The 13,805-nt window shown below is 44.6% G+C and overlaps 1 protein-coding gene across 1 annotated transcript; it reads left to right on the top strand.

Moving 5' to 3' along the window:
- Window positions 1-1,015: 1,015 nt before the first annotated feature.
- LOC134406588 (keratin, type I cytoskeletal 10-like) lies at window positions 1,016-13,494 on the top strand. Its single transcript, XM_063138088.1, has 10 exons — window positions 1,016-1,657; window positions 4,189-4,271; window positions 5,428-5,584; window positions 7,291-7,452; window positions 8,282-8,407; window positions 9,227-9,450; window positions 11,862-12,079; window positions 12,137-12,481; window positions 12,575-12,766; window positions 13,365-13,494. Exons 1-9 carry the CDS (start codon window positions 1,016-1,018, stop codon window positions 12,718-12,720), a joined length of 2,103 nt encoding a protein of 700 aa, XP_062994158.1. The 3' UTR covers window positions 12,721-12,766; window positions 13,365-13,494.
- The last annotated feature ends 311 nt before the right edge of the window (window positions 13,495-13,805 follow it).

Here is a 13,805-nt window from a genome sequence, read left to right as displayed (position 1 = left end):
GATTGTAGGTTGCTGCATGACATGGATAGTGTGTGTGTTAAGCTACCAAAAGTTAACCTAAGTGAATTAACCCATGGTTTGATGCCATTAGTGTGAACTGGGTCTTTGTGTTTTTGTTCTGAAATCTTTGTTGAAATTTCTGGGGCATGTTCTAGGGTAGCCTTCACCAACATGGTGGTCTCTGAATCTATACAACTTCCACCACCCAGCAAGTCAGCCATTGGCCAGAGTCAATTTATGTGGATGAGTGTCGGCAAGGATTATGAATCATATCCTCCCCCTGTATGAACAGAGAGTGTGCAGAACACACTCAGCAGTTATGCATTGCAGGGGCAGATTAGGAGTGGTGGCCAAACTGTCTTTGAAGAAAGCTTGTCAAACATTACTGATTTTCTCACCACAGTTTCCCCCCAGAATACAGCTTGCAAATGAACGTTTATAAGTTTGACATGCATTTCATCTTCTGTTACTGCCCTTGTACAATTTTATGACCCCTCCATTTCAGCTTCCAAGCACCTCTCTAGGAGTTGTCTGTAGTTAAAAAGCCATGGATCTGGATAAAACAGGCTGTATGCAATAGTATTTCTTCTCAGTGATACTAACAAAAGCATGTAATCCTTGTTGCAATATCAACTTTATTGCAGTGCTGAACATGCAGGAGACACAAGTTCTGGTAGATTAGATCACAGAAGTGATCAAAACGAAACAGAAAACCACCCAGGTGAAGACAGCTGCTCTTTTGAACAAACACATACACACACATGGAGAGGAACACCCCCAGACAAAACAACAATGAGCTTGGTTATCTTGAATAGTTAAAATATAATAATGATTCTAATTCCTTTTGACAAATCATTCTTGGCATTGCCAAATAAACCCAGGCAAACCCACATGGGATGGAGAAACACCCAGGATAGAAGGTATAAATACAGATCACTGTGGAGAAGTAAGTGTAGATGTGATCCCATAATCTTCTCTGCACCCAACATTCAGTTTTTAGGACACAGCTGTCACCATGAGCAGCAGCGATAGCTTCAAGCAGAGCTCGCAAAGTGTTTCTAGTGGTGGTGGTGATGGTGGTGGTGGTGGTGGTGGTGGAAGCAGTGGTGGCAATGGAAATGGAGATGATGGGCATCATGGACACAACACTAGTACCAGTGGTGGGTCTTCTTCCATCTCTAGAAGAAACACCTCCACTGCGAGAAGCAGCCAAGGATTTTTCGGTGGAAGTTATTCTGGAGGAAGACCTGGAGGGGGAATATGCCATAGTATATCAGGAGGATTTAGTGGTGGCAGTAGCTATGGTGGTGGCTTTGGAGGGGCTGGTTTTGGTGGTGGCGCTAGAGGTGGCAGCTTGGGTGGTGGCTTTGGAGGGGCTGGTTTTGGTGGTAGCTATGGAGGAGGCAGCTTAGGCGGTGGCTTTGGAGGGGTTGGTTTCAGCAGTGATGATGCTGGATTCCTCTCCAACAATGAGAAGAGCATCATGCAGAGCCTCAATGATCGCTTGGCCTCTTACCTGGACAAGGTGCGAAGCTTGGAGGAAGAAAACAATCATCTAGAGTCCTTAATTAGAGAGTTGTACCAGAAGCATGAACAGAGTACTGAACCGAAGGAATACAGCCATTACTATGATGATATTGACAAGCTCATCAATGAGGTAGTATATCATTGGTCTCTATTTGTTTCACCTCTTTGTTTGACCTCTTTGTTTCACCTCTTCTCTTTGGGCCTCTGATTAAGAAGGTAGCATGTGCAGCATCAGGTGATAGATTCTCAGAAGCTGTGAAATGGGGATTATGGTAAAAGGTGAATGGATAGTGAAGCTTGTTCCATGGTCACCTGCCCATCATCTAATCTCATCTATCAGGGGTTTTACACTCTGGAAAGATTGCCCTCCCCTGCCACAATGTTCACTGATTGAAAGTGGGACATTCCAGTGGAAGCGTTTTTAAGGTCTCCTCTTTTGGTCTCTTTCTCAGAAGGCAATGAATATTTCAGCTGTAAATGTTTAATTTTTACCTGCAGATTATGCGTTGGGTTCAGGCTAAGGTGATTGAATTTAGGCCTTACTGAAATCAATGGGATAAGTTATTCATAGCTTCATTCCCGTTGATTTCAGTAGGAACTATGTTTAGATAATTTATTCTGGATCCAACACTATAAAACTGCATTAATTACTTTACCGATACATAACAAAACAATTTATGTCTTTTCTTCTTAAATTTCCATCCCACCTTTCCACTTAAAATAGGCTCAAGGTGACTAACAATAATAAAATACAAATAAAAAAAATGTAATTAAAACCATTTTCCAACTGGCATGTGAAACTAGCCTCATCTATACCAAGCAGGATATAGCGGTATGAAAGCGGTATATGGGATGTGTCAAGGGACCCTGTTGTCAGTGTAGTTCAGCCTTCCTCAACCTGGGGCGCTCCAGATATGTTGGACTGCATCTCCCAGAATGCCCCAGCCAGCTGGCTGGGGCATTCTGGGAGTTGTAGTCCAACACATCTGGAGCGCCCCAGGTTGAGGAAGGCTGGTGTAGTTCAATACCGCTGTAAAGCAGTAGTGTGGCTGCTACCTCATATATACCACTTTCATACTGCTTTCATAGTGGAATATCCTGCTTGCTGTAGATGAGGCCACTGTCTCTGGAAGGGGAAGACTAAACAAGAACAAATGGCCAGGGCCAGCTCAAGACTTTCTGCTGCCTGAGGCAAAGGACAAGGAAGTGGTCCCATTCCCATTCTACATAGAGAAGCTGGCTAGGCTGCCAGTTGAATCTTACTTCAATACTGGTGGCACAAAAAGTATTGTCCTTAAAAAGAGGACAGCCAGGGTGCTCAGGAGGAAAACCTCCTGACGTCTACTGCTGCCCCCTTCCCTGCACCAGTATTCTTATATCCCCACATCTAATGTAGACTGGAGACCGAGAAGGCAGCAGTCTTCCTCAGAGGAATTCTGTGATTTGCAGAAATACAAGCAAACCTTTTTAAAAAGTCAGAATGGGGTAATACACACACACACACACCTCTCTGCTGCTATCCAAGCTCAATGAGCAGGTGCAAAGAAATGTTGAGTGTCAGTTGGCAGCTGGGGAGAAAATGGAAGAAAGAGGTGGAGAGGGAAGAGAGTGAATTGGTTTGCTTAAGGCCCTACAAAGCTACAGTACCTAGGGGGAGACATGGTGGTCTGGTGCGAACCTTGAATAGGAGCACTCTCCTTTTGGGGGTTGGGGGTGAGGATATACTGCAACATTTTGTTGTAGCCCCCCCCCCCTTGTCTAATTGAATCAGTTGCATGACATAAAGTCATTGTGTTCAGCATCTGCTCACCCCATGGTGTTGGTTGCCATGTGGCGGGTAGCAGGAAAGCTCTGGACATTATGATGCCATGTCACATGTCTGCCTCCATTTGATGTTACTATGAAATGTGGGGGAGAGATGTGGATTGGTGATAGCCACATGTTTTAAAGGGACAGGAGCAAAGGAGTGCAGGAGCGCTCAGGTAAGTTCTTTAAAAAAAAAAAGTTTCCCCGCTCCCCCCCCCGCCCCCAATCTCCCTCCCCCTCCAGCCGCGATCTCCCTCTCCCCCGGCTGTGATCTCCCCACCCTGGCTCCGCTCTTCCCCCCTGGCCCTGATCTCTCTCCACCGCGATTTCCCCCCCCCCCCCGGCCCGATGGGCACAACGCAGCTTCTCCCGGCTACTCGCGAGTAAGCTGTGTAGCCGGGAAAAGCTGCGGAACGGGCTAGACCTTCCGCAGGCCCGGGCTCAGCCCGGGGCTGCAGAAATACCAGGTCAAAAGTGGTGCCCGTTTTCATGGGCTAAGGGAGGGTTGACCCCGGGCTCACCCCGGGATCCCCTGTCCGTCATCTGGACGCACAGGGGTGAGCCCGGGTATCAGCCCAGGCTAAACCCTTGTCTAGCAAAGGCCATAGTTAGAGAGTTGGACTAGGTATCTGGAGATCCGGGTTCTAGTCCCCATTCAGCCATGAAGCTCAGTCACAGACTCTCAGCCCAACCTACCTCACAGGGTTGTTGCCGTGAGGATAAAATGGAGAGGAGGAGGATTATGTATGCCAATTTGGGTTCTTTGGAGGAAAAAAAAAGGCAGGATATAAATGCAATAAAATTAATATAAATAAATGAATATTGAATAACCAAGAGCACTTTCCTATCTTGCAGCTGATTTCTGAGACGACAGATAGTAACAAGATCATGCTGGAAGTGGATAACACCAGGATGGCCGCTGAGGATTTCAAGATAAAGTAAACTCATTTTATATTGGTTCCCCCTCTTCTGATTATTGTTCTCCTCTTTCATGTGACTGAAGACTAAGGAGTAACCAGAGGGGGAGATGAAGGAAAATTGGGAAAGGGAGGGCCTAGTTCCATGGCAATCAAGTCAGCACAAAAGAATGCTTTACAAGGCCCCATCTCCTTCCAGAATCCATAGTTTTGTATCTTGTTCCTGGGGAGGGTGAGGGGGACACTTTGCTCCGTTTTCTCTTGCTCCCCTCTTTCACCTCCCCCTCTACTGAGACCCACCCCACCCCCGCAGAGACAAAACCCCTCTGACAAAAATAAGGTGGGCTACAGTTTTAACAACAGACAACCTCTAGCTTCTCTGTCTATGGACTTCAGAGGCAAGATGTGCATGGTCTGTACACAAAAGATGACACAGGTCTGCATACATTTGCTAACTGGTCTATATATAGATGCAAATTTAGAAATAATTACTATCATTTAAATAGAAATGGGATCCATCTCACCCTAGGGGGAAGGCGGTGACCTGTGTGCCTGCTGCTCAGTCTCTCAATGCTGATGGGCAACTTCAAAGCCCCTGTGGCTCTCCCTTCTCTGGGGTTCTTGATCTTTAAACCAGGCTTGGACTGAGCATCCCTTCAAAGAGAAGACACATTAGGATCACGGGAAGGTGCCTTATACTGAGACAGACCATTTTGAAGGACTTTGACTTCAAAAGTCACTTAATAAGGAACAGGAGAAGACAGATTTTCTTCTTTCTCTCTCTCTCTCTCTCTCTCTCTCTCTCTCTCTCTCTCTCTCTCTCTCTCAGAAGTTCATAGCTTGCATGTTAAGTTGGACATTTCTTTGCAAATCTATTCATTTATTTAGGGTGTCAGCAAAATTTGCAGATTCTCCAAAGTGGAGGAGGGGGGAAAGAAATTATAAAAATATCCCTAGGAAATAGGGAGTTGATTTCATTACAAATGAAAACGAAAAGCTGTTAAGGGCAATGTAAAGAACACAAAATATATAATTATTCAGTCCCCACCCATCCCCACTGCAAAACCTCATACTATTGGTGGCCAAAGGGTTTTGCTGCACACTAAACGGTTCACTGCAGATGGCCCACTTGTGGCCTTTAGAACTCACAGCTTTGACATCTTCTCTTGTGGATTAGATACGAGACTGAACGTGGTCTGCACCAAACTGAAGAGGCTGATCTTCAAGGCTTGCGTCCTCTTTTGGATAAGCTGACCTTCGAGAAATCCGATCTGGAGATGCAATACGAGACCCTCCAAGAGGAGCTGACGCATCTTATAAAGAACCATGATGAAGTAAGTTCCCCCCTCCCTTTTGCCTTTTAGATAAGCATGTTAAAATTCAAGTAGGATCTAAGGGTTGGATCTAGGAACTGCCTTCTGTGAGAGGAAGGGCTCCACTCATAGAAGGCCTGTCCCCCTCCTCTGCCCACCACAACTCACCCCATTCAGCGGGATCTCCGGACTCTCAGTGTAGCATTTTCAGGGGGTTGAAGGGGCTGCCATGGGAAGGAGAGGGGGAAATCCACTTCCACCAGGACAGTTGATCCAGCTTAAATCTGGATCCAACCCAACCTTTCTCACTGCATTGGGGTTTTCCAATATTTCTGTGTAATTCCAAAATGTAGCAATCATTTTTCTTTTTCACTCGATATGGGAATAAAGGATGCAGTGGCTCTCGCATTGTTGCAAACTGGGCAAAGTTTTCAAATCTTGGTACTGAATCAATGGCCATGGCTAGACCAGGCCTATATTCCGGGATTGTCCCAGGATCATCCCTGTGCATCCAAATGACACACAGGGGATCGCGGGAGCAGGCAAGGACGACCCCTCCATTTGCCTGGGATAATCCTTTGGTCTAGCTAAGGCCAATATTGCTGCTGAAAGATGGCACAGTTTAGACTGGATGGAGGAAAGGTGGGAGAAAGGTCCACTGTTGAAATCTGTATGCAGAGCTTTAGGCCTCAAAAATACACTTCATCAAGGAGCCCTCATGCCTTTTAATTTAACCCTTTGTGGCCTGGAGACCTGTAGATGTTTGGGGAACTCTGTTTCCTCCATGTGGAATTTATCGCTATACTTATATCTGGCTTTGTGATCTGCCACTAGCATTTTACGACATTATAAAGGAAGGTATTGGGGTGAGGCTAGTCCCCCTTTTTTCCTGGGAGGACTCCTGGCCTTTCACATGACTGTGCAGGCAGGTATTCAACACTGCATCTCTGTGCTGGGAAATGCTGCACCTGTTAAATCTCAGCATGTGTTGTGGAACTGGTAAATTGCACAGGAGCTTTGCCAGAAAATAAAGGCAACCGCAAGGCAGGGATAAATCAGTCCATTTCCAATCTGTATGAAAATTCACATAGAAATATGTATGGAAATACTATTTTCTCTCAACGTAAGTTTTAAAATGTATTTTGAAACATTTTTCAAACCAAGAATTCTGATGAAAAATTTGAGAAGTGTGAAATCCAGCTGATAAGTACGTCCTGAGCTGCACATTAGTTCAGGACATGGAGATCAGATAGATGGGAATTTGCAGAGATCCAATTCCTCAAGCATCCCTAGTGAGCACCCTAGTTTTTGAGATTAGTTCCAGAGAAGGAGATCATAATGACGAAATCAGGAGGACTGTTTGAGATCATCTCTTGATCCAGTTAAAGAGATCCACGTGTATCAGCAGATTTATGTGCACACCTCCCTTACATGCTTGGGGCACAGACATAAATTGGCTGCACATTCAAATGCGTCGCCATGTGTGTACTCAAGTAATGATGAGGTCTGACTACACTGTGTTGCTTTGAGTGGGATGCGCTTTTCAATATGCATTCTAATGCACATTCCCCACCCACATCCTCATGAGAGCACTTGCCCATTAACACTTTCTTTGCTCTGCACATAACTAGAGCCAGGGACTGGCATGGCCAGTGTGTGCATTCGATGGTCTCGATAGGTGCTCTGCTCACTCTTTTTATTTTGTTCTATTTTGTTTCGGCCTACAGGTAAAGAAGGATTTGCAGCACCAGTCTGGTGGGGATGTCACTGTTGAGGTCAATTCTAATCCTGGCCAGGATCTGAAAAAGACCCTGGATAACCTGAGACATGAATACGAAGAGATCATTGAGAAAAACCGTAGGGAGGTTGAACAATGGTATGACGCCAAGGTGAGTTACCCTGGGAATGCAGTGACAGTGTCAAAAGCTGAAAGTTGCTTTAAAAAAAAAAAGAAATTTAAGTTACTGGCAGTCTCTCCAAAATGGCACAACAAGGGAAAATACCTGACTACTAGTGTGTGCTTCACTATCTATGGGTAGCTCTCTGCAAGAAGAGAAGAAAACAGGATCAGTTTCTACCACAGTCAAAGACTGGCTTCATAGTCATTCTCTCCCTTTGGCAAACCTCAAGGAATGCCGTGCCCTTTCAGTGCCCTCACCAAATTACAGTTCCCAAGATGCTTTGGGAATTTAATTAAATTGGCATACGTTTGTAGCATAGACATGCCCTTAGCATACTGAGCACCTGCCTAAATTTGAAAAATAATATCTTCTATTTTTACCAATTACTTGCCCGCCCCCAAACTCATCAGCCTCAGAAGCCCCTGAACTTGTTTTCACGGCCCTACGTGGTTCAAAGCATGTTCCATACAATATCTGGTGTTGCAGTTGTGATTTGAGATAAGATTAGCAAAATGCTTTAGAAATATAGAAATGCAATATATAATTATCATTACTGCAAGGCAAACAGCAGTCAAGTTACATGATTAAAATTAATGACATTCAGTACGTTTTGGTAAGAAAAATGTTACTTAAAATACCACAACTAGCCGAATAGAACTGAAATGTAGTAAGAGCTATGAAAATTCACACAGAATGTAGCTTCTCTGTTTTCCTTAATATGTTAGGATAATGCTCGCAGAAATGTGTTATGCTTCGCTACGGAATGTGCATATATGTACACAGTCTCCTTTATGGGTCTCTCATTGGTGTTTTCCAGATTGATGAAGTTCATCAGCAAAATAATTCAAGCAGCCAGGAGATTGAGTCTGGGAACAGCCAACTGACAGAGCTCTCTCAGGAATATCAGACACTGGAGACTGAGCTGCAAACCCAGCTTCGCGTGGTGTGTGATAGTTTTCGATTCTGTATCGTGTTTATGTACAACTAGACTCCACCTGGATCTTTTGGTGCAATGCCCCTTCACACTTTCCAGTGATACTACCCATTTGCCCAATACAGTTCCAAACATTGCCATCCTGAACTGGAAATGGTTTTCTGGGCTGAGTGCCTGCCATGCTGACTGAGGAATGTCCCGTCTGGCTCAGCTCAAGGTTCCCACGGGAGCAGATCTGATGCAGTGCATTTATTAGAGGGACAAGAATGCTGCAGCGTCAAGTGCAGGATGAAAAAGCCAGGCCTGTTAGGACCCTGGATAGCTCTATGTTGACTGGAACTCACTCAGGAAGAGCTGTTGTCTTAGCAACATGCAGAGGTCCTCTAGGTTTTATAATCTGGCTGGCTGATCTTGGCCTGCTTCACCTGTCTGAGGAACTATCTGGTTCCTCCAGCTTGGGGGTGGTGATGACTGCATGGAGGGGGGGGTGCCCTTTATGTCCAGTAAAGCCATATCCTCTGGCCTGGAAGGTCCATGGATAACAGACAATGGCTCACAGGATGATGCTTCCCCCATCTCAGAGTCTTCCTCTGAGCCAGAGTGGAGATCAAGGCCAAAGAACATGGCAAGAATGATTATATACTTGTATGCTGCCCAATACAAAAAAAAAAAAAAATACTACACATTGAAAACTGGCATGTCAGGGAGAGCATGTCTGCCTGACATCTAGTTACCCCAGTGGGGGAATTAATGTATTGTTTGTCTATTAAAACTAGGCCTGTGTTTGGCCATACTCTTGAAAGCTTTGACTTTCTTTTGCAATGTCAGCTCGAGTCTTTACAAAACAACCTGGACAACACAGAAGGAGGATACAACGTGCAGTTACAACAGTTTGCGGGCCTGATCGAGCCGCTGGAAGCCGAGCTGGCCAATATCAAATGCGAGATCATGAGTCAAAACCAGGAATATCAAACGCTCCTTGGTGTCAAGACCCGCCTGGAACAGGAGATCTCCCAGTACCATCAGTTGCTTGAGCATGGAAAGCACCTTGCGTATGTAGAAATTATGGGGGCGAACCTTCATTCAGTAAAATAATATGCTAGCTGCTATTTCTAGTAGTGGCGATGGTGGTGGTGGTGCTAATGCTAATGGCCCTTGAAAATCTGCTCTGGGAGAATGCCTTCCCAAAAATTTGCAACTGTTATTATTAGACCCATAGTACATTTCATTATGCATCTTTATGCATAATTTACCTTCAATTTACCTTTATCTTCAATTTACCTTCAAACCAAACCTTTGAAATAGGTTCATAGATACACGAATTGCAACTGGCACAAGGTTTTAGCCCCAGTTTTATCTCCAGCTCTGTTCATTAGACCACACTTGCTCTCAGTGGCAAATCCAATTCAATGGGGTAGAGTCCTGTAAAAATGCCCTTTCCTTCCACTTACTGATCCTAGAGGCCACCACGTTCTGCCTTCTAGCCAACTAATTTCCATGCATTCCAGTCTGAACAGTGGTTTCCTTACTTCTTTCTGAGATCCTTTTGAATATCTGAAGTACACCACTTATTTGAACAAGAGACTTTTGAGAACTTTTGTGCCTACTAGGATGAACTTAAAGAAACTTTTATGATTCAACTTTGAGAGATACTTAAAAAAAAAGAAAAGAACTTAAACTGTAACTTTTTAAAAAATTACGTTTATGGAAACAATGCTAAATATCAACCTGTCAAATACTGTGCCTCCCACACCCCACCTTCCTACATTCAACAGCATCCATAACTGGAAAAGCTGCGTAGGGGTGGGCGAACTCACCATAGCTTGCCTTGCGCACTGCTCACTGCACCCTGCCGGCCACTCAATCTTGCTCGCTGCATGTGACAAGATGCCAGGTGGGACGCAGGTGCCCGGCTTGCAGCAAGCAGCCACCTGCTCCCTTGCAAGGCCACCAGTTAAGCAAATGGCAGCCATAAATGTAGTGTTGCCTAAATGGCTGCTTTATAGCCCCATTTGTGTTAAATGGCCCTATACGAAGAAAAGAGTGGCAGAACTGCCATTTTAATGCAAAATAGCAGCTTGGCAAGGGAGCAAAAGAGCTGTGCACTTGTCTGGCTCAGCGCATGCCAAGTTGGGCAAACATGGGGATCTGTGGACTGGTGTCCAGGAAGCCAAGCCAGCAAGAAATCACTGAGACCGTAGCTAGACCTAAGGTTTATCCCAGGATCATCCCGGGGTCATCCCTGCCTGACCCCTGTATCTCCTGTGTGTCACTTAGATGAACAGGTTTGACCCTGGGACGATCCCAGGATAAACCTTAGGTCTAGCTAAGGCCTGAGTTTCAAGCCCAAACTAGACACCTGCACCATCCCTAAAGCTGGGTGGAGGGAAACCTGAACGAAGATTGGGTCCGTTCAGAAGACACATTAAACCATGGCGATGAAGTCAGAAAGCCAGGCTGTGTTCAGAAGACACCTTAAACCATGGCTTGAATAAGGCTTTTTTGCTTTATTCACTGAAGTGAAAGCCGTGGTTTCAGGTGTCTTCTGAACATTGCCTGGCTTTCTGGCTTAAACACCATGGCTTTAACCATGGTGGTTAAGCCAGAAAGCCAGGCCGTGTTCAGAAGACATCTTAAACCATGGCTTTAACCATGGTGAATAAGGCTTTTTGCTTTATTCACCATGGTTAAAGCCATGGTTTACGATGTCTTCTGAACACAGCCCTGCTTTCTGGCTTAATCACTGTGGTTAAAGCCATGGTTTAAGGTGTCTTCTGAACAGAGTTGGACCCAAACTAAGTTTAAATCAAATTATAACTATTTATATTGATTTGAATGGGACCTAAGAGGGAATAATTTAGTCTGCATCCAACTTCAGTGTGTTAAAAAAATTGCAACTAAGGGCTCATCTACACCAAGCAGATATTCCACTATGAAAGTGGCATGAAAGTGGTATATAAAAGACAGGAGCCACACTACTGCTTTATTGCAGTATTGCACTGCAGGATGTACACTATTGCTTTAGAGTGGTATTGAAGTGCACTGACAACAGTTGGGGCCCATGACACATACCATATACCGCTTTCATACCGCATTCATAGTGTTATATCCTGCTTGGTGTATATGTGTCATGGCAGTAGTATAAAGCAGTAGTGTGGCTCCTGCCTTTTATATACAGCTTCCATGCTGCTTTCATAGTGGAATATCCTGCTTGGTGTAGATGAACCCTAAATAAGAACTAGAACATTTTGTCTAAAATGTTTTCCCCCACCCTGATCATTTTAAATATATTAAATGGTATCAGCCACAATGATAGAGGCAGATTGGTGCATGATGATATAAGAACAGATGATGATATAAATACATATGTGTGGGTTCTGTCAAAGCATACGGTTCATTTCTCTCTATCTCTTCCTCACCCACCTAAAATGACATCTCTGTCTTTCTCTGTTATTTATCAAAGGGCCAGCATAGAGCAAGGTGGATATGATGGAGGAAGAGGAGGTGGATCATTTGGGGGAAGCTCAGGAGGAGGAAGAGGACAAGGAGGAAGTTCTAGAGGAGGAGGAGGAGGAAGTGGAGGAGGACAATCATATGGTGGGACTTCATATGGAGGAGGCTCTGGAGGAAGAAGAAGTGAAGGAAGAGGACAATCATCTGGTGGGATTTCACAAGGAGGAGGTTCTGGAGGAGGAAATGGAGGAGGACAATCGCCTGGTGGAATTTCTCAAGGAGAAGGTTCTGGAGGAAGAGGAGGAGGAAGTGGAGGAGGACAATCAACTGGTGGGATTTCATATGGAGGAAGTTCTGGACAAAGAGGAAGTGGAGGAGAACAATCGCCTGGTGGAATTTCTCAAGGAGGAAGTTCTGGAGCAGGAGGAGGAGGAAGTGGAGGAGGACAGTATGGTGGGATTTCACAAGGAGGAAGTTCTGGAGGAGGAGGAGGAAGTGGAGGAAGAGGACAGTCATCTGGTGGGATTTCACAAGAAGGAAGTTCTGGGGGAGAAAGTGGAGGAGGACAACATGGTGGAATTTCACAAGGAGAAAGTTCTGGACGAAGAGGAAGTGGAGGACAATCGCCTGGTGGAATTTCTCAAGGAGGAGGTTCTGGAGGAGGAAGAAGTGGAGGAGAACAATCGCCTGATGGAATTTCTCAAGGAGGAAGTTCTGAAGCAGGAGGAGGAGGAAGTGGAGGAGGACAGTATGGTGAGATTTCACAAGGAGGAAGTTCTGGAGGAGGAGGAAGTGGAGGAAGAGGACAGTCACCTGGTGGGATTTCACAAGGAGGAAATTCTGGAGGAGAAAGAGGTGATAGTCATTGACAGTCTTCCTCCTCATCTTCATCCCATTCTCAGTCTGGAGAGCAAGGTAAGAATAATCATGGTTCATATTCATTGATCTCTTCTTCTTCTTCTTCTTCTTCTTCTTCTTCTTCTTCTTCTTCTTCTTCTTCTTCTTCTTCTTTTCCTCCTCCTCCTCCTCCTCCTCCTCCTCCTCCTTCTCCTTCTCCTTCTCTTCCTTCTTTTTTATTTGTGGAAACTTAGAAAAAGTGATCTTGCCTCCTAGTATGTCCTGACTTGTTCTCCAGTCTGGACTACTGACTTGTCCCACAGTCCCTGGTTCCTTGTTCCTAACTTACTTCAGACTCTTTCCCATGGCCTAGTCCTCACACTCTGATTTCACTAAACATGGGCATACCCTGCTTTGTTTGGATATCTTTTTCAGTAATATAAAGCATTTTTGGATACAGCAAACTCTGTGTGTGTGTGTGTAGCACAGTCTACTGAGACAAGCTGTGCATTCAACTACCTTTGATTATGAACTGATATAATAGAAATATATTAGAAATCTTGGATATGCATAATTTCTGCTACCCCTGTCTGTGTTTTAAGCCATTGTCATTGACCACACAAGATGTGACTGTCGATATTTTTAAATGCAGAAATATTTTCCTCTCTTTTGATAGGTTATTCACGAAGGGGCTAAGTCATTGCGGACACCAGCATCTCCCTCTTCCAACAAATCCTTCCAAGTCAAACTATGGATTAAGCAAGGGCATCTACTATGCCAAAAGCGAGATTTTTCTTCCAATTCACAGATGGTGCCATGTATTCCCAAATGCATACCCTCCAATATTTTGTCAGATGGAATTAGATTTGCTTGTTTTATAAGATGGTACAAAGTAGGTTTTTTTTAAAAAAAACAAAACAAAACAGAGGAGATGTGTTATTCTGGAGGCCTGATCTATTCAGGGCCCAGTCAAAGTAGATTCATGGGATTGCAAAAATGAAACTAGACCACTTGTGAAAGAAACGACACCTTATTGATAGAAAATGGATGCAGAATAACAATAGAAAGAAAGCTCGTACATCTCTTCAGCCCACGAAACTGGCAACTCCCACAGGGC

Source organism: Elgaria multicarinata, chromosome 11 (genome assembly GCF_023053635.1).
Source record: "Elgaria multicarinata webbii isolate HBS135686 ecotype San Diego chromosome 11, rElgMul1.1.pri, whole genome shotgun sequence".
Taxonomy (NCBI): domain Eukaryota; kingdom Metazoa; phylum Chordata; class Lepidosauria; order Squamata; family Anguidae; genus Elgaria; species Elgaria multicarinata.
This window is presented reverse-complemented; position numbering and strand designations above follow the sequence as displayed.

What these genes read in the sequence shown, in the direction of transcription:
- LOC134406588 (XM_063138088.1), top strand. Translation starts at nt 1,016, where the DNA reads ATGAGCAGCAGCGATAGCTTCAAGCAGAGCTCGCAAAGTGTTTCTAGT. An exon ending in GAGCATGGAAAGCACCTTGC is followed by an intron (nt 9,451 to 11,861) that starts GTATGTAGAAAT and finishes TATTTATCAAAG; the next exon opens with GGCCAGCATAGAGCAAGGTG. An exon ending in AAGTGGAGGACAATCGCCTG is followed by an intron (nt 12,482 to 12,574) that starts GTGGAATTTCTC and finishes GTTCTGAAGCAG; the next exon opens with GAGGAGGAGGAAGTGGAGGA.